The sequence below is a fragment of the Acinonyx jubatus genome, chromosome E4 (assembly GCF_027475565.1).
Source record: "Acinonyx jubatus isolate Ajub_Pintada_27869175 chromosome E4, VMU_Ajub_asm_v1.0, whole genome shotgun sequence".
Taxonomy (NCBI): Eukaryota; Metazoa; Chordata; class Mammalia; order Carnivora; family Felidae; genus Acinonyx; species Acinonyx jubatus.
The window spans coordinates 809,940-827,816 of NC_069395.1; the positions used below are offsets into that span (position 1 = coordinate 809,940).

Below are 17,877 nucleotides of genomic sequence, written 5' to 3' on the forward strand. Positions count from 1 at the left end.
GCTCCGTGCAGTCAGCGTTGGACGCAGGGCTCGATCTCTGAACTTGAGGTCATGACCCGGGCTGAGATCAAGAGTCAGAAGCTTAACCGGCGGAGCCACCCAGGTGCCCCTTGAGTTCCATATTTTTAAAAGGGTTTTAATTAGAAGGAAATAAGATGACAAGACAGTCTCACAGTGTTGCACAGACTCCAGTGAGGGAATAAGAGTCGCGGTCAATGAGGTGAGGTCTGTGTGTTCTGTCTTTAGTACTCTGCTCCTCATCTCTGCTCTCGCTGGGGGCGCCCTCGGGGAGAAGTCCTGTCCGGTGTGCTGACGTGGGGAGGGCCCGGGCATTAAGGAATGGAAGGAAGTGATGGCTGCATTGATTTAGTGAACGTTTGGGTGCTGGGGAAACAGGAGTGAGTAAAAGGAAACGCCCTGCTCTCGAGCCTACTTTCTGTTGGAGGAAACAGATAGGTAAAGGTGGAATCTGAAGCTAGCTGACTCACTAGATGGAGAGAGGATTGATAAATATTTACCGGCCACCCACGATGTGTGAGGCACCGGGATACAGCATTGAATGGGACAGACCCAGCCCTCACCTTTTCCGTGCATTCAGCCCGGTGGGAGGTCTGACACTTCCATGAATGTTACCCAGCCAGTCATGAAATTGCAGTTCTGGTAAGTGCCTCAAAGAACAAGCCTGGAGAGGTGCATCTCTGACAAGTGGCGCACTCGATTCTGAAGGATGGGTAGGATTGTGTAAGGGAGGAGAGGACTGGGCACTGTCCCAGGCAGGAGGGGTGGCCTGTGCAAAGGTTTTGAGGTAGGTCTGTGGCAAGTTGGAGGAGGGGAAGGAAGGCTTTGTCTAGAGCGATACAAGGTAGGCACGGACAATTCTTGGCACATATTGACAACCACGTTTAGGAACTTGGGCTTTAATTTAAGATCAGGAAGGACCTTAACCAGGCAAGTCCGTTAGCCTCTCTGCTCCGGCTTCTGTTTCTGTTCCTGTAGCATGGAGATCGGAGGTGGTGACGGCTCCTCATGACGCTGTCGGGAGACCTAGTGACCTGACGGGTGAGAAGTGCTTAGGAAGGCGCACGTGGTAAAGAACTTCTAAGGTTTTTGAGGAGTGAAGGATCGACGTACCTTGAGTCTAGTGGGAGGAGAGAGGGTAGGAAACGAGTCCAGGGTCAGAAGCAGGGACTGCATCGTGGAGGCCACCGGAAGTGCTCGGGTTTTACTCGGCGCAGCGGGAAACCGTGGAAGACTGTAAGCTAGGAGGGGCACGATCTGACTTAAAATGTTAAAAATTTTTTTTAAATTTTTTTTAACGTTTATTTATTTTTGAGACAGAGACAGAGCATGAATGGGGGAGGGGCAGAGAGAGGGAGACACAGAATCCGAAGCAGGCTCCAGGCTTTGAGAAATCAGCACAGAGCCCGACGCGGGGCTTGAACTCACGGACCGCGAGATCATGACCTGAGCCGAAGTCGGACGCTTAACCGACTGAGCCACCCAGGCGCCCCAAAATGTTAAAATTTTGATCCCTCTGGCTGCTCTTTGAAAAACGAATTGTAGAGACTTTTGTTTTTCCTCCAAAAGGGCTCGCGTTATCAGCGTGAGCAGACGCACCTGTTTGGTGCAGAACCCACGGCTTCTGCTTTGAGCCCCAGAAGCATAGCATTCGGTCACAGACTCGACAAATGTGTCTGCCAGGAACTGTAGGGGCACCGGGGGGTGCAGTGAGTCCTGGCACCGAGGGAGGCCCCTTCCATGGCGGCTGTTACGCGTTTGACGATGTTTTTGGGCATGTCTCGCTCCGCCCTGAGGAACGCGAGGTATCGGGTAAACCGGAGGCAGATGCAGCAGCTGATGCAGTGTGATGAACACAGTGGTAGGGTTCAAGAAGGGTAAGGGCCTTGAAGGGTGACATTAGTCAGGATCAACTCCCAAGAAGGCATGTGAAGGGCAAGTTCCTTAGGGGGAATAGGAGACGTTCAGAAAGAACTGGGTCCCAAACTGGAAGGAGGTCGAGGACAAAGGCAAGGGAGAAGAGGGGAGAGGACGAGGAGGGGGCGTAGGCAACTGTAGAGGTGTTGGCCATTGGAGCTTTGGCCTGGGGCCCCAGGGCAACCCTGAGAGTCTCAAGCCTACTGGAGGCCAGTTTACCATATATAATTAATCGGCAAACTTAAAAATTTTTGATCCAGCAATGTGACTTGGAAATTGTTAAAGAAATGTGCAAAAATTTACCTGCAATGGAATATGTGCAGCTGTTAAAAATAGTTGCCACAAGGTATTTGAGAAAGAGTAAACGAAAAAGGAAGGGGACAAGTCTAGATTTACAGTGTGTTCCTTTTTAAAAAAGTGCAAGTAACGTATGTGATTTACTTATGACCCCAACAGACATGCCTATTTTTGTACAGCAAAAACGTGAACAAGAATGCTCATGCCTGCATTTTTTTTTTAGTTTATTTGGAGAGTGAGCACGAGTGGGGGAGGGGCAGAGAGAGAGAATCCCAAGCAGGCTGCTCTCTGTCAGCACAGAGCCGATGCGGGGCTCGAACCCACGAACCACAAGATCATGACCTGAGCCAAAGTCAAGCATCCGATGCTTCACCAACTGAGCCATCCACGTGGAGCCACCCACCCCAGTGCCGGGCTGATCTCTAATAATACAAAACTGGAAACAACCTGAATTCCGTGACAGTGGAATGACTACGTGGTGGCATAGTCACACGGTGGAGCACAGGGCAGCAGCGGGGCTGAATGAGTGACAACTGTGTTCACAGCATCCGGGATTCTCACAAAAAACCAAAACCAAAAAAACGCACAAAAGATTACGATTCCATTTACATAAAGTTTAGTAGGCAAAGTCAACGTGTGCTATTAGAAGTCAAAATAGGGGTTACTTTTCTTTCATTTGTTTGAATTGTGGAAAAACACCTGTAACCTAGAATTTACTGTTCTAGCCGTTTTGCCGTGTGCATTCCAGCAGCATTCAGTACATTCATGGTGTTGTGTGCCCATGATCTCTGTCGAGTTCTAGAACTTTGACAGTCACTCCCCACTCTCCTCCCCCCATGATGTGACTTGTGGAGATCCTGGAGGGAGTAATGACTGGCAGGGGACATAATGGGGGGGCTTCTGGATATTGGTAATGTTCTTTTGTTTTACCTGGGTGAGATCGTATGGGTGTGTTTGTGTTGCGAAAATGTAACTGTATACTTATAAATTATATATTTTTTGTATCTAATATCTAAATACATATGTTTTTAGAGATCTATAATATCTGTACAGATATCTGTTATATAGGTATGTACATATTTGTATAGATATTATATACTATATACATTTAATATACAGATATATTAGATATTTATATGTAAAGTGATAACGATGATTATTTTTCTAGGAGGTAGGATTATGAATCTCTCTTGCACTTTGTTTTGCTAATTTGTGTTTTCCAGTTGGTCTTCATGAATATGTATAACTGTGGTAGTTTTTAAACAAACAGTTTTTAAATTTAAAATATCCTAAATAAAGGAAAATGACATCCGTTGTAGTGCCTCCTAAGAGAAAAGCGTTCCTTACCCTCAGAGGCAATGGGAGTGTCTCACCAGAGCCTTGCCTGGTCTGTTTTGCCTCGGGGCTGACTCCGGCATGTCTGCCCATCGTCCTGCGTGGCTTTCTGGACCTGTCCTCTCTCCCTGAATGCCTGGCTCTCTGGTGGACGTGGAAGGAGTGTGCGAGGGAGACACGAGGGGGAGGGCGCTCTGGCTCTCCTCGGCCGCTGGGTGCTTGTGCTCAGGACTCCCTGCCGAGCTGGAAGTACTGCTCCTGTCGGATGTGCACTAGCACTGGAGTGATGCAGAGAAGAGTAACACAGCCCTGGGCAGGGATGGCACATGAGGCTGTGAAGCAGTCCGTCTCTTACTTAGAAAATAAAAATGCAGGGTGCCTGGGTGGTTCAGTCAGTTGCATGTCTGCCTCTCGATTTCGGCTCAGATCATGATCCCAGGGTTGTGGGGTCAAGCCGATGGCACGGAACCTGCTAGGGATTCTCCGTGCCTCTCCCTCGGCCCTTGTCACTCACTCGTGCGCCCTCTGTCTCTCAAAAACAAAACAGAAACTTGAAGCAAAAGCTGAGGAATCTGAAAAGAGACAGAGGCCAAGGTGAGCAGGCTGCCTGGGGACTGGTCCAAAAGCGCCAGGGAGCAACTGAGGGCTTCGAGCAAGCAGAGACCCGCCAGTCTGTCACCACAGAGACAGGCAGCCGCTCCAGAGAGTGATGTTCATAAGCGAAGACTCACGGCCTTCCCCAGCCACCTTGTGTCCACCAACAGAGACATGGCAAGTACTGAGGACATCTGCACGTACAGCTCCCTGTCCCTCCTGCTGAGGTCTTTGAAGAGCCTTTAGGCAACTTGGCTTACTGGCTTTCTCCTCTTTCAGTGCTGGGTTTTATCTCCACTTCCTGCAGGTGTTCAGACACCGTTACCTTCCTGCTCTGTGCCTCCAGAACACCATGTCCCTGCCCCTGCTGGAGCGGCCACCACACTGGACCTCCTTCATAGCTGGGTCTCAAGATGCACACAACCCTTGAAAAACAGTAGACACCCAGCAAATGTTGATCTAAATTGTTGAAGGTGGGTCTTTTTCCGACCTTTGACCCTTTCACCAAAAGGAGTGACTGCACACGTTTCTTTTCCTTAAAGCTTTTATTCGCCACTCTTTCCTTGCTTCTAAGATTTTTTTAATTCTTAATAGATCATTACATGTTTATGTCTGCATGTGTCCACTCCCACGTGCATTAGAGGGCCTGTGGCCACCCACTCTTTTTCTGGTACTTGTCTTATTTTTGCTTTTCAGTATCAGGACTGAGGACGTGCCAAATAAGTTGCTTTTAGCTGAACTTTCACTTTTTTCAAAAAAAGATTTTTTTTAATGTTTATTTTTGAGAGAGTGCGCGCCTGAGCAGGGGAGGGGCAGAGAGAGGGAGACACAGAATCTGACGCAGGCTCCAGGCTGTCGGCACAGAGCCCGACGCAGGGCTCGAACTCACGGGCTGTGACATCATGACCTGAGCTGGAGTCGGAGGCTCAACCCGCCGAGCCACCCAGGCGCCCCTTAGCTGAACTTTTAAAAAGGGATTTCCCCGGGGCGCCTGGGTGGCTCAGTCGGTTGAGCGTCCGACTTCAGCCAGGTCACGATCTCGCGGTCCGGGAGTTCGAGCCCCGCGTCGGGCTCTGGGCTGACGGCTCAGAGCCTGGAGCCTACTTCGGATTCTGTGTCTCCCTCTCTCTCTGCCCCTCCCCTGCTCGTGCTCTGTCTCCCTCTGTCCCAAAAATAAATAAGCGTTGAAAAAAGGGATTTCTCCTACACGCTGGAAGGTGTTGGTCCTGCACTAGCCCATTTCCTGTTTGTCAAGCCCTCATGAGAAGCGGGGCGCTGTGCCGGTTCGTGATTCAGCAGCGCAGACCGCCACTGCCTTAGACGGATTCGTTCTTTGGATGGACATCCTCTGCAGACATAGAGCAGGGCGCTGGGCTCGGTCCTCGGTCAAAGACTCCTTCCTCGAGGAACTGACATTTCTGTCAAGCGTTCAAATAAACAGAAGGTGGTTGACAAAAGGGCCAAGGGAACTCCCTGCTTAAAAGGCCCTGAAGTGTGAAGGATGGGGTGGGGGTGGGGTGGAGAATGTTCACGATCTTCAAGAGCGCACCTGTAGTTGGAGTGGGGGGCCGTATGTAGTGGGCTGGATGAGGCTGAAGAAGTAGGCAGAGACGGAGTAAGACGGAGCCTGCATGTGTGGTAAGGCTGCTTTAGTCAGCAAAGTTTTAGTCGTCAGTGACAAAAATCCACCTAAGGAAAAAGGGAAGCCTTTATTGGCTCGGAAACTAAACGTTCCGGGCTCTTCCTCTCAAAGATGTCACTGAGTTGTGAACCCTCTCTGTCTCACGGTTGCTCTCCTCCGGCTGGCCTGTGTGATGTGGTCCTCGGATCCCCTTTGTGACACAGAGGCCGAAGACTGGACTGGAGGGGAATGGGCAGGGCTAACTGATAAGGGCCGCTCTTGAAAGTTGCCTTCTCTTCGGGCCAGGTCTAGGCGTCCCCACCTGAGGCCCCCTGGGGGAGGGCAGGAGGTTGGCCTCTGAGAGAGCTTATGGAGGCGGAGAACGGGACAGGTGTGTGTGTGGGGGGGGGGGGGGGAGGGGTTCTGTTTCCACACTCGCTTTTTTAAAACGGCAAGCCCAGAGTCCCCTGTCTCTTTGAGGACCTGAAATGCCTTTGCTCGGCGGCATCCTCGTCCTTCCAGAGAGGCAGGACCGTTTGGATTGGTGAGAGCGAACAAGGAGGGCGGCAACGCCAAGAGCTCCTCCCGAATCCCGCCCCCTCGTTCCGGCGCTGGGTGCCCGGGTGCTGAGCGGCTCCAGAGCTGCTGGGGGCAGAGGGCCGCCCGCTTCCGCCCCGCGCACACGCGGCCTGGGCAGAAGCACGTCCCACCTGGGGACCCCCTTTCTTTCTGGGCTCCGGCGCTTCCGCCTCCGGGGCGGAGACTCCTCCCCTCTCCGTCCCAGTCGCCTTCCCGGGGAGAGCGGCCCGAACAGCCTCCGCCCGCCGGCCCCCTCCCGCAGCCCGGCCGCCCCGGCCCTCGCGGCTTCAGCACCGCGGACAGCGCCCCGCCCGCGGCATGGCCCTGCGCTCCGGCCCCGCCGCGCTGCTGCTCGGCTGCGGCCTCCTCGGGCTGCGCGCAGGTGAGGACCGCCCCGGGCTCCCGGGCTCCGGGGCGGGAGGGGGACCCCCAGAGCTGGGGGCGTCCACGAGGGGGGGGGGGGCGCCTGGGGGACTGAACGGGAGGAGGATTCCCCAAAGGAGTAAGCGCTGCAAGGAAGCGAAAGAGATGCGGGCCACGGTGGTGGGGAGGGCGTGGGCCCAGAGAGGAAGGAGGGAGGGGGTCTCCCCGCGATTTCTGCGGTGTCAGGAGGGCACACGCTGCCGTTGAGGTGCCACCTGACTTCTCGTGAAACGTTTTCACAAGTACTCTAGCTGGATCGGCGACCTCCCTTAGCTCTCCAGCGTTTCCCGTACCCCACGTCAGGCTCCTGAGTCTGGCCACTCCGCAGGGGCAAGGCAGGAAGGGGCCAGAAGTGACTTCTCAACTCTCTTGTGGGGTTGGACAGAAGACTTGGGAGGGAAGTCGCTGGGCCAGGCTGAGGGCTAGGAAGGAGCTCGAGGGGGTGGGGCACATGGGTGCAGAGTTGCAAGAGAGTATGTGGAGGGGCAGGAGGGGCAGGTGTGAAGGGGTTACACAACTAAATGTTTTCCACACCTGCATGCCATGGGAGGTGGGCTCCCGTGCGTGTGGAATTTGGGGCTGAACACATGGTCCGACCTACAGCACAGGCAGCCCAGCCCGGCTATCCTCTCCAACCCAGCAGTGCCTTTGAAGGTGGGGGTGGGGTGGGGTCACAGCCAAAGTCACATGGGGAGGCACATAATGTTACTTGTACACACAGATGGGCACTGACTGAGGAGAAAGGTCGTGTGGCGTGACATAAATAGCCATTCCCTTTCATCACCATCCCCAACTCTCCTCGAACTGCAGGGATATTTCAGGAGAAGCCATGAAAACATGAAATCTCCAGTCTTTTGAGACCACTGTCTGAGACCTTGCAGGAAGAGTGGGTCTCCACAATCCTTGCGGAATGGGTTCCTAGTCTGGAGACACCTGTGTGGGGCTCCCCGGTCTCCCTGGTCAGTGATCTCAGAGAACGGCTTCCCCATGAGGGGCCCCCACGGGCTGCCCTAGGCATTTTGCTGTACTCTTAGGGATGGAGCAGCGGGACGCTGCTGTTTCAGCCTGGCTGGCCCACTTGGCTAGGGAGAGCGGGATGCTAGGTGGGCCCCCCTTGCCCACTTCCTTCCTTCCTGCCCCCCACTCCCCTGCCCAGGCGTCTGGGGTACTGACACGGAGGAGCGGCTAGTGGAGCACCTCCTAGATCCTTCCCGGTACAACAAGCTCATTCGCCCAGCCACCAATGGCTCTGAGCTGGTGACCGTTCAGCTCATGGTGTCGCTGGCCCAGCTCATTAGTGTGGTGAGTACGGGTCCCAAACTCTCCGCCCAGCCACTGAAATCTGAAGAGCCAAGATTGTGCTCATGTTTGTGCTTATTCCTCTGGAGTTCCCAAGGCTTGGGGAGGTATGGGAAGGACGTGGGTGCTTGTAGTGAGCCTGCCTGCTGGGGGCCCTTCTCAGCAGCTGGGGGTCCTTCTCAGCAACTTCTCTTCTCTGCAGCATGAGCGGGAACAGATCATGACCACCAATGTCTGGCTGACCCAGGTTAGTGCTCTTCCTGCCCGGCCCACATCCCCGGTCTCCTCTTTCCTCCTACCCGCTCCCCCCCCACCACCTTTTTTTGTATGTGCTTTTTCCTCTTTTAATCTCCTCAAGAAAGGCGGAACGGTATAGACTTTGGATTCCTAAATAACTGATCTGAATCTTGGTTCTTCCACTGACCAGCTCTGTGACTTTGAACATGTTAAGATCTGCGAGATCCATTTTATTTGTAAAATGTAGATTCTAATATCTTGGCTTAGATGTGCAAATTAAACGAGGACGTATTTTCTGAGCCACATTGGCTGGGCAGAGGAGTCACTGTCAGGAGGGAGTGGCTTTTAAAAGCCTCCTCAAGCCGGATGCCCCATCCTCCCAGTCTCTGTCCTTGACCTTGAGCCCCACCAAGGTCAAGGCTGGCAATGCTCTCTCCCCCTTTCCCAGGAATGGGAAGATTATCGCCTCACCTGGAAGCCTGAGGAGTTCGACAACATGAAGAAGGTTCGGCTCCCTTCCAAGCACATCTGGCTGCCGGATGTGGTCCTATACAACAAGTAGGTGGCCTGGGAGCAACGGGAAGGCGGGTGGAGATGACCAGAGTGCTCTGGGAGGGAAGGGGTCTTGGGGAAAGTACATCAGCTCATGCTGGGAAGAGAGGGGACCTCTCATTGGCACAAACACAGTCACTACGCAAACAGGCCCAGACCACGGCGGGGTGGTGTGAAGTACCCCGACGACCCCGAGGTGATTTGGGCCGTGGCCAGTCCCCTCCCAGCCAAACAGGAGCCCCTGGCGTTTGGAGCCGCAGCGGGATACGAACGAGGGCTGGCAGCTGCAGCGCCTTCGCTGATCCCGGAATACGCTTCCCTGGAGCACCGTTCAGGATCAAAGAGCCTGGCGGTCCCAGTTTCTCCCCGGGTTCTGTCCCCTTTCCTGCGACAACCCCGCTGACCTTCAAGGTCCCACATCACTAGCGGGTCCATGCTCCCCTCTCACCTGCCTCTGTCCCCCTCATTGCTTGGGGCTCCTTACTCTCCACCCTCGTGTGGCGCACCCGGTTTGCGCCATGCGCGATAAGTAGCAGACAGCCCCCCCCATCCACCCGCTTCTGCCTCTGAGAGGCCTCACGGGCCTCCCGACCACCAACTCACCCATTCCCCTTCTTGCTCACTCCCTGCCGCACCTCTGTACGCTCCTGGCCCGTTACCCTCACACCTGGGTTGCCCACCCCGAGTCTCCCTCGCACTCGGCGCTGGGCTGACGGGTAGGGTGCGGGCACGCTGGAGCCGGGGCTCACTGTGCGCGTCCTCTGGCAGCGCCGACGGCATGTACGAGGTGTCCTTCTATTCCAACGCCGTGGTCTCCTATGACGGCAGCATCTTCTGGCTGCCGCCCGCCATCTACAAGAGCGCCTGCAAGATCGAGGTGAAGCACTTCCCCTTCGACCAGCAGAACTGCACCATGAAGTTCCGCTCGTGGACCTACGACCGCACGGAGATCGACTTGGTGCTCAAGAGTGACGTGGCCAGCCTGGACGACTTCACGCCCAGTGGCGAGTGGGACATCGTGGCGCTGCCGGGCCGGCGCAACGAGAACCCGGACGACTCCACGTACGTGGACATCACGTACGACTTCATCATCCGGCGCAAGCCCCTCTTCTACACCATCAACCTCATCATTCCCTGCGTGCTCATCACCTCGCTGGCCATCCTCGTCTTCTACCTGCCGTCCGACTGCGGCGAGAAGATGACGCTGTGCATCTCCGTGCTGCTGGCGCTCACCGTCTTCCTGCTGCTCATCTCCAAGATCGTGCCGCCCACCTCGCTGGACGTGCCGCTGGTGGGCAAGTACCTCATGTTCACCATGGTGCTGGTCACCTTCTCCATCGTCACCAGCGTGTGCGTGCTCAACGTGCACCACCGCTCGCCCACCACGCACACCATGGCGCCCTGGGTCAAGGTCGTGTTCCTGGAGAAGCTGCCCGCGCTGCTCTTCATGCAGCAGCCGCGCCACCGCTGCGCCCGCCAGCGCCTGCGCCTGCGGCGGCGCCAGCGCGAGCGCGAGGCGGGCGCCCTCCTCTTCCGAGAAGCCCCCGGGGAGCCGGCGGGCCCGGCGCAGAGCTGCGGGCTCCGCGCGGCGGTGGACGGCGTGCGCTTCATCGCGGACCACGTGCGCAGCGAGGACGACGACCAGAGCGTGAGTGGCGCCGCCGCGCGAGGCTGCCGGGAGTGCGGGGGGCGTGGCCTTCTCCGTGGGCTTCCGGGAGGCGGTGCCGAGGCTGCCGGGAGTGCGGGGGGCGTGGCCTTCTCCGTGGGCTTCCGGGAGGCGGACCGGGTGGGGGTGGGGGGCGCGCACGACCCGGGACGCGTCTGGGGCCTTTACGGCTTGGCGGCCGGCCGGTGGCCCCCGCTCGCCCCCCAAGCCCCAGTTGGTAATGTGACCATCGTAGCTCTGGGCACAAAGGGCACGAGTCGCCCGTGCGCCCCACGGCGCGCGGGGGGGGGGGGGGCGCGGCAGAACTGAGGACGGCCGGGGCGGGGGTGGGGGGAAGGGAGAAGAGGTTCCGCGGGAGGACAGTCCCAAGTCCCGGACCCCTATGTGCGCCTTTGGGCCCCGGACCCGGAGAAATCGTTTTGGAGGAGGGGCCGGTGGAGGCGAGGGCTTCCCGGAGCACCCTGCGCTTTGCGCACACCCGGCTCTTTGCTCCGTGAGCCGCGAGACCGCGCAGGGGGAGAGTTCTGCGGGCGCCTTCCCCCCGCCCGCTTTGGGCGGTCAGGCTTCCGGTACCCGGGCCGCGTCCAGGCTGTGGCTCCGCAGTGGTTGCCATGGTGACGGGCCAGGTTTCCGCCGGGATGCAGCCGTTCCGGTTTGGGGGGGGGGGGGTGAAGAGGGGCGCCTCCAGCACTACCGTGAGGTGCTGGGCCGGGGGGGCGGTGGTGCGGCTTCAGAGCCTGGCGTTTCTGTGCCCTGTTCTGGGAGCCGGGGCTTGGCCAGGGAGCGGGGTACGTTCCTGATGGGCGCAGGGAGGGCCCGGGCCCGGGGACCTGCGGCGGGAGCCTCAGCTGCCGAGGCCACGTGGGAGATGCAGGCGGGGTGTGCGGGGCGCAGCCACCCGTCCCCCCCGCCCTTGCCGCAGTCCGTTCTGTGCCGCGCGCACACTGCGCTGGGTGCCCGGGGCGCAGTGGCCTACTTGGACGCCTCAGACTCTCCTCGTCCAAGGCCCAGTGCTCCGTCTATACCGGACCACCAGCCTTCCCACCTTTTAGTAAATGGCATCCCGTCCACCCGGTGGTTCAGACCAGAAACTGCAGTGCTCCTTGACCCCTCTCTTTCTCTCTTAAACCTCCCGCCCCTCCCCGCCCCCCCCTCCCCCCTGTATCCAAACCGGCACACATCCTGTCCCGTGAGCACAGACTCCAAAATCCTTCTCGGCATCTGTACTCTATTGCCCTGGCTGGAGGCCTGGCCCAGGGCAGGGTCTCCTAGGTGTCTCCGTAAGTCAGCTGCTCCATCCAGATACACAATATCTCCTTATGTGGTACCTTGTCTCCCTGGCTCGGGTCCTTGGGTCATCTGGCTGACTAGCCTAAGCAAGCCAAGCTCTGTGCTACGTCAGGACCTTTGCACACCTCTCTCCGCCTGGAATGCCCTTTCTTTTTACTGGGACGTCTGTAGCTCATGCTGCTTTTGCTCTCAGGGTCGTGAATCCAAGCTCCAGGTTGGGTGTGGAGCCTACTTAATAAGAAAGTCTTTTAAAAAGTCTATTACTATTATTAATCTTTGTTCTCCTGTTTGAGAGTAAGTTGCAGACACTGTGACCCTTTATCCCAAGTACTTCAGGGTGTCTGTCCTGAGACCAGAGATGCCGTCTCGCACAACCAGGTTCAGTGATCAAATTCAGGAGATTTAGAATTAATATATTATCTTAATCTGATATGAAGCCCATATTAAAATTTTCCCAATTTTCTCAGTAATGGTCTCTGTAGCACTTTCCCACCCCAGTCCAGGAGCTCAAGTTGCACTTCGTTGTCCTGTTTCTTTTTCTTCGATCTGCAGCAGTTTCTCAGCTTTGTTTCTCATGGCATCAACATTTGGGAGGATACGGGCAGAAGGTCCCGGTTTGGGTTTGTCTGATTGTTTCTTTCTTCACTGCGTTCGTGCCACAGCCACGTCCTTCCCGCTTCTCACGTGACCTTAAATGTCATTTCCTCAAAGAGGCCGTCCCAGATCACACCTGAGATTGTGTGTCTGTCCTTTGTTTCCCATGAGGGCGGCCGGTGCGTGGCCACCCCATCCCGCCTGTCTGCACCCTCAGCCACAGCCTGTGTTTGTCTCGCTCTCAGTCATACCCCAGGGCTTGGTGCCGGGTGCACAGTAGGCACAGGTGTGACAGGTGAGCCAGTGCTCAAGCTGCCTCCTTCCCAGGCCCCCGGGGGAGCGGGTGCAAAGGCCCCGACGCAGACCGGGTGGAGCGGCTCTGAGGGGAGCCCGGCCCTTCATGCAGGCCCCGTGGCAGCGGTCGGACCCAGGGGTTATTCTCTTTCTGACCGATTTGGTCCCATCTGGGGACCAGTCCTCACCCTCGGGCCCGCGTGCCGGAGGTGGTGCTGTGGGATGGGGCTCCCCCGGCGGCCGTGAAGAGCGAGGCCTGCAGAGGCAGCATTCGCTGGCACTCTGTTGCAGACGCTGGGGTTACACGACGGATCAGATAGGGTTCTTGCGGTTTAGGACCTCCCCGCTGGCTGGGGTGGGGGTGGGGGCAGACGTGCAAACCCAAGTGGGGACACAGTGCAGGAAAAATACCGTGGAGGAGATGTGCACACAGTGTCCAGGGGGATGGTGTTCACTCTGAGCAGGAGTAACAGGGAAGAGCACTTCGTACAAGAGGCAACATTCGTACAAGAGGCAACATCCGATTTGGGCTTTAAAGGATGTGTAGGAGTTCGCCAGGCAGAGAAGGGAAGACCAGGATTCTAGACAGAAAGGAGGCTCGAGGCACAGAGCCTTGAGAGCACGACTTGGGCTTTGGTGAGTGTGGCTTGCGAGGCGGCGGGCGACGGTGCCCTCGGGATGTCACTGGCACCCTTGGGAGCGTGGACGGGCCGCTAGAGGCTTCTGAGCAGGGCAGCTTTGGAAAAGTCAGTCTGGGGTCATGGAGGGAGAGGGGGGTGTGTGCGTGTAGTGAGACCTGCTTATACCTGTTCCCTCTCGCCCTGCGGCCCCCTGCCCCTCTGTCCAGGTGAGCGAGGACTGGAAGTACGTCGCCATGGTGATCGACCGTCTCTTCCTGTGGATCTTTGTCTTCGTCTGTGTTTCCGGCACCATCGGCATGTTCCTGCAGCCTCTCTTCCAGAACTTCTCCGCTGCCTCCTTCCTGCACGCGGACCGCTCGGCGCCCAGCTCCAAGTGAGGCCCTCCCCGGCCCGCGCTCCTTCGGCTCCTTCGCCCGTGCCCTCTGTTGCCAGTAGTTGGGGCGGAGGTGGGACAAGTGAGCAGGGGGCGGGGAGGGGGGGAGGCTGCCGCGGATCCATTCTTGCCCGCCCCCCCGGGCCCCTCCCCAGCACCTGTGGCGGCACACGGCGGCCGGCCTGTCCCCTTGCACCGGCCAGGCAGGCTGGTGGGGCACGAAGGCTGACGAGGGAGAATGGGGATGTGGGCCTTCCACGCCGAGGGAGGAGTGGCAGGGTGGGGCCGACTCCGGCTGACCTGATGGAGGGCCACCCGGCCTTTCGGGCGCAGGGAGGGAGGGGCCGGGGGCGGGCCTGAGTGTGGCCCGATGGGTGGACAGCGCCTGGGCTGGGGCGTCTGCGGGCGGGGGTGGGGGCTCACCTGGCGCTGTGGTCGGATTCCTGGGAGGGGGGGGCCTGCAGCCCAGCCCCACAGCCCTCCGCTCCTAAGGGGCCCCGGAGCCCCAGCTCCCTCTGCACCCCTTCCTTGCTCAGGCCAGGGTGTGGGGGGCAAGGCTGGGTATCGGGGGAGCCTCTGAGTTCTGAGGGTGCGCAGTGCGAGCTCGCCGGCTGCTTCTGGCCCCCTGAACTGACCGGGCGTTTGGAGTCAGGAAACCAAAGCTGTCGGCCTTAAGCTGACCCAGCCTCTGTGCCCTCCGCAGAGGGCGCCGGGCAGGAAGCGGTGGCGCCGCCCCAGCCCTCCCCCGCCGGCCAGACCCGAGCTGGGGCGAGGCACGCCGCGTTGCCGCCTCCGGCTCCTCACGGGGCATGGTCTTTGCCTCTGTCCCTGGGCCCCCGGAGGCCGTGTTCGCTCCCTGCTCCCAGCGACCAGCTGGGGACCCCCTGGCCTCTCAGCCCCGTCAACAGGCCTCCGATGGGCCTCCTGCCCCCATCCCTGCCACGGGAGTGGCTCCGATTTGCGGTCCCAGCCCGTCCTCGGTGCCACGGAGGGGTCAGTCCGCCCGGTGTAGCCAAAGGGCCGGCCGGCACGCCGTGCTGTCCTCCGCAGCCCAGCCGGCCTCCCGCTTCGGCAGGCACGGCAGAGGCGGGGGCGGTGCCAACGGGTGGGGGCCCACATGGCACAGGCCATGGGGCCAGACGGGCTCAGCGTGGGTTCTAGTCCTGGCCCACCACCTGCTCGCTCGGCCACGGGAACAAGTCTGTTCGCCCTGCTGGGCCTCGGAGCCCTCATCTCCACCATGGGGGCGGGACTGCCTCTTCGGGGGGGGGGGGGGGGGGGGAGGGGGGTGGGTGGGGGCCAGAGGAGGAGGGGAGGGTCTCCAAGAAGCCCAGTCGGTCCCTGGCACGAAGCAGAGGCTTCGCGAAAGTGCAGTCGGGGGGCAGGCAGAGCTGGGGCGCTGGGCTCACCTGACTGTCCCGAAAGCCTCCCTCGCAGACCCTCCCTTACCCCGTGTCTCTTCCTTGAGCAAAGCAAGTCCCCTGAAGCAGGGCGGGGACTGGGGAGCTGGGGACTGGAGAACATTCCGGGGCACGCTCGGTGGGTCTGACGGCCGTGCCTCTCTCTGGAGTGCTTTCCGCAAAGCGTCGTCCTGTTCCTGGGCTGTGCTCCAGCCCCGACCCTGGCCTCCCTCCCGGGTCAGCTCCTCCCAACACGGGTGCGAGCTTGTAGCCCCTGGGCCGATCTAGGCTTGTCCTGGCCGCGGGTGTCCGGCCAGTAGTTGGGCCAGGTGTGCCTCGGCATGCGTCCCCGCCTGCCAGAATGGGCTCATCTCTCCTGAGGGGGGTGTCTTGGCCCCGTGGGCCCCCCACCCCCACCCCGTTCTAGAGCAGCAAGTTGAAACTTGCTTGCATTATGCCTGGACCCACGGCAAACTCAGAGTCCTGGGAAAGTGCAGGAACCAGAACACCAACTGGAAAGAACCCTCCCCCTGGAGGGTGGGCTGCCCGCCGGAGGCCTTCCCTCCTGGCTCTCCCCGCCCCTCGTCAAGGCCTGGGCCACGCGGAGGGCCCTGTCAGCTGCCGCTGTGCCTGGCCTCGCGGTAAGTGCTTCCCGCGAGTGGCTGTTGTCCAAGTAAGTCACCAAAAACGCTAGAGGGGTCTGAGTTGGCAGCTTGCCCAGCGTTTCGTGGGCGTCTGACACATGAGGAAACCAAGGCCTGGAGACCGAAAGCGCTTTGCCGTGACCTTGCTCATTCTCGTCTGTAAAACAGGGAGGGCAGAGCTGGTTGAGGGCTGGAGCGCGGAGAGACAGACGGCTGCGTACGACGGGGTCACCGGGCTGGGCCCTTGGGGGGTGCCGTTTTCCCCATGTCTGGGCGCTGCCCTTCGGGGCCCCTGCTGCTGGGGGGAGGGGAGGGCAGCAGGGTTTGAGCCTCGGGTGCTGGGAACTGGGGACAGGCACAGCCCCTCCTCTTCCCTTGTGCCGTCAGGGGCGGGGCCCCGGGGCCGTCTCTGGAGAGCCAGGCGCCCAGTCCCGGATCGGAAGAGGGCGGTGCCGACGCTGGACCGAAGCCCGAGCCAGATGGGCTTGGGAGGGGCGCCGAGGCAGTGACTGGCCCGTCTCTCCCGGGGACGGCGGGGCCACAGGCCGTGTGCCAACCACGCTGTCCAGCTCTGCTTTTGACGGCCGGCGCTGCGGCAGGAGGCGAGCAGTCTATCGGCGGCCGCCTGACGGGCCTTCTCCGCGGACGAGGGCTGTGCAGGGAGGGCAGAGGCAGGATCTGGGGGCTCGACTCCTGCCTCCTCCAGCCCCAGGCCCTTGTTCCTGGATGGCCTGCAGGCAGGGGGCTCCCGCCGACACAGAAGCCGCCTCAGAGAGGCGGAGGGACGGTGGGGGGCTGGGGGAAGGCTAGGGCGTCGGTGAACCCAGTTCCTGGCCGGAGCGGACTCCGGCTCTCAGCCGGCTGCTCCCCCGTGTGTGGGCTGCCGTCACCTGCCCGTCACCCGCCCCGGGCCGGAGCGTGAAGCGGCACCTTCGGTGTGTGGCCCAGCGGCCCGGCCGGCTGTCACGCGGCTCCTAAGGGACTGTAGGTCTAGGTGTGGCTACGACTCCCGCCCACCCACCCCCCCTGCGCCCCCTGCCCCCGCACTGGCCTTGGTCTCCCTCGTCTGTGCTCCTGGAGTATTTGCACCGGTCCTAGCCAACTCCGGGACAGACGCGTTAGGAACTTCACATTCTCGTAAAGAAAGAGGTTTCCAAAGCTGTCTTGTCTGTGTCGTATTTGGGGGCTGGGGTTGGCAAATTCAGGGACCCGGGACCTGCTGGAGAAACGACTCGTGAGGCATGACAGATGGTTCGAGACTGGAGACCAGCCGTAACTCCAGTACTGCTCTGTGCCCTACGCGGACACCCATCGGACGGAAAGGAAGTGGCCAAGCGGCTGGGCCCCGAGTCACAGAGCCCAGAACTAGCTCCTGGGGGGGGGGGGGGAGGGAGCTCTGGGGGGAGGGCCCCTTTCAAAGAAGAGGCCGGAGGCAGGCTGGCCAGGTCTCACAGGTCTCCTCACAGCTGCGGCCTGCGTGAGCCCCCTTTGTCGTGGGCCCAACCTAGAAGTGGCGTTAAACTGTGGGCCTCCCGCACCTGAAACGAGCCGAGGACACCCGTGGGTCCCCGGGGGCGGCCCTGCTTCCCAGCCCACTTGGAGTGGGGGGTGGGGGCCATCTCGTTCCCTCTGCACACATGCCCGGCACCTGCACTAGGTGTGAAGGACACCCTGCCCTCCGCGTGGGACCAGGAGCCGCCTGACAGGCTCCTGGTCGGTTCCGGGGGGGGGGGGGGGGGGGGGGGGGGAGGGGCAGATGTTGCCTTTCGAGGTCTTTGGAAACCCGTCCAGCTGACTCAGCTCGGGGTCTCACGGACCACGAGTGACAGCCATGCAGAACTGTGGTCCCTAATGTGCTCCTGGACACGTCACTGGCCCTCCCGGCCTCAACTGTCCCATCTGCATAGTGGACGGGGAAGGAGGCTTCTCTGGGACTCCGCCTCCCCATCAGGTACTTAGGCTGGATCTGGTAGAGACTGTAGACTAAATTACCACGTGGACAGGGGTGAGTCCTCTTGGAAACTCAAGTGGAATGAACAGTCCGGTGCCTCCCACACGTAAAGCAGGGGAAGCCAGGGCGGGTCTCCTGGAACTTTGCTCTGA

General features: G+C 59.6%; 1 protein-coding gene across 1 annotated transcript; it reads left to right on the top strand.

Moving 5' to 3' along the window:
* The first annotated feature begins 5,728 nt into the window (after positions 1-5,728).
* On the top strand, positions 5,729-15,014 carry CHRNB2 (cholinergic receptor nicotinic beta 2 subunit). Its single transcript, XM_027048455.2, has 6 exons — positions 5,729-6,743; positions 7,941-8,086; positions 8,286-8,330; positions 8,769-8,878; positions 9,641-10,520; positions 13,564-15,014. The coding sequence occupies exons 1-6, from the start codon at positions 6,680-6,682 to the stop codon at positions 13,732-13,734; spliced, it is 1,416 nt and encodes a 471-aa protein (XP_026904256.1). The 5' UTR covers positions 5,729-6,679; the 3' UTR covers positions 13,735-15,014.
* The last annotated feature ends 2,863 nt before the right edge of the window (positions 15,015-17,877 follow it).

What these genes read in the sequence shown, in the direction of transcription:
- CHRNB2 (XM_027048455.2), top strand. Translation starts at nt 6,680, where the DNA reads ATGGCCCTGCGCTCCGGCCCCGCCGCGCTGCTGCTCGGCTGCGGCCTC. An exon ending in CCTCCTCGGGCTGCGCGCAG is followed by an intron (nt 6,744 to 7,940) that starts GTGAGGACCGCC and finishes TCCCCTGCCCAG; the next exon opens with GCGTCTGGGGTACTGACACG. An exon ending in CCAATGTCTGGCTGACCCAG is followed by an intron (nt 8,331 to 8,768) that starts GTTAGTGCTCTT and finishes CCCCTTTCCCAG; the next exon opens with GAATGGGAAGATTATCGCCT.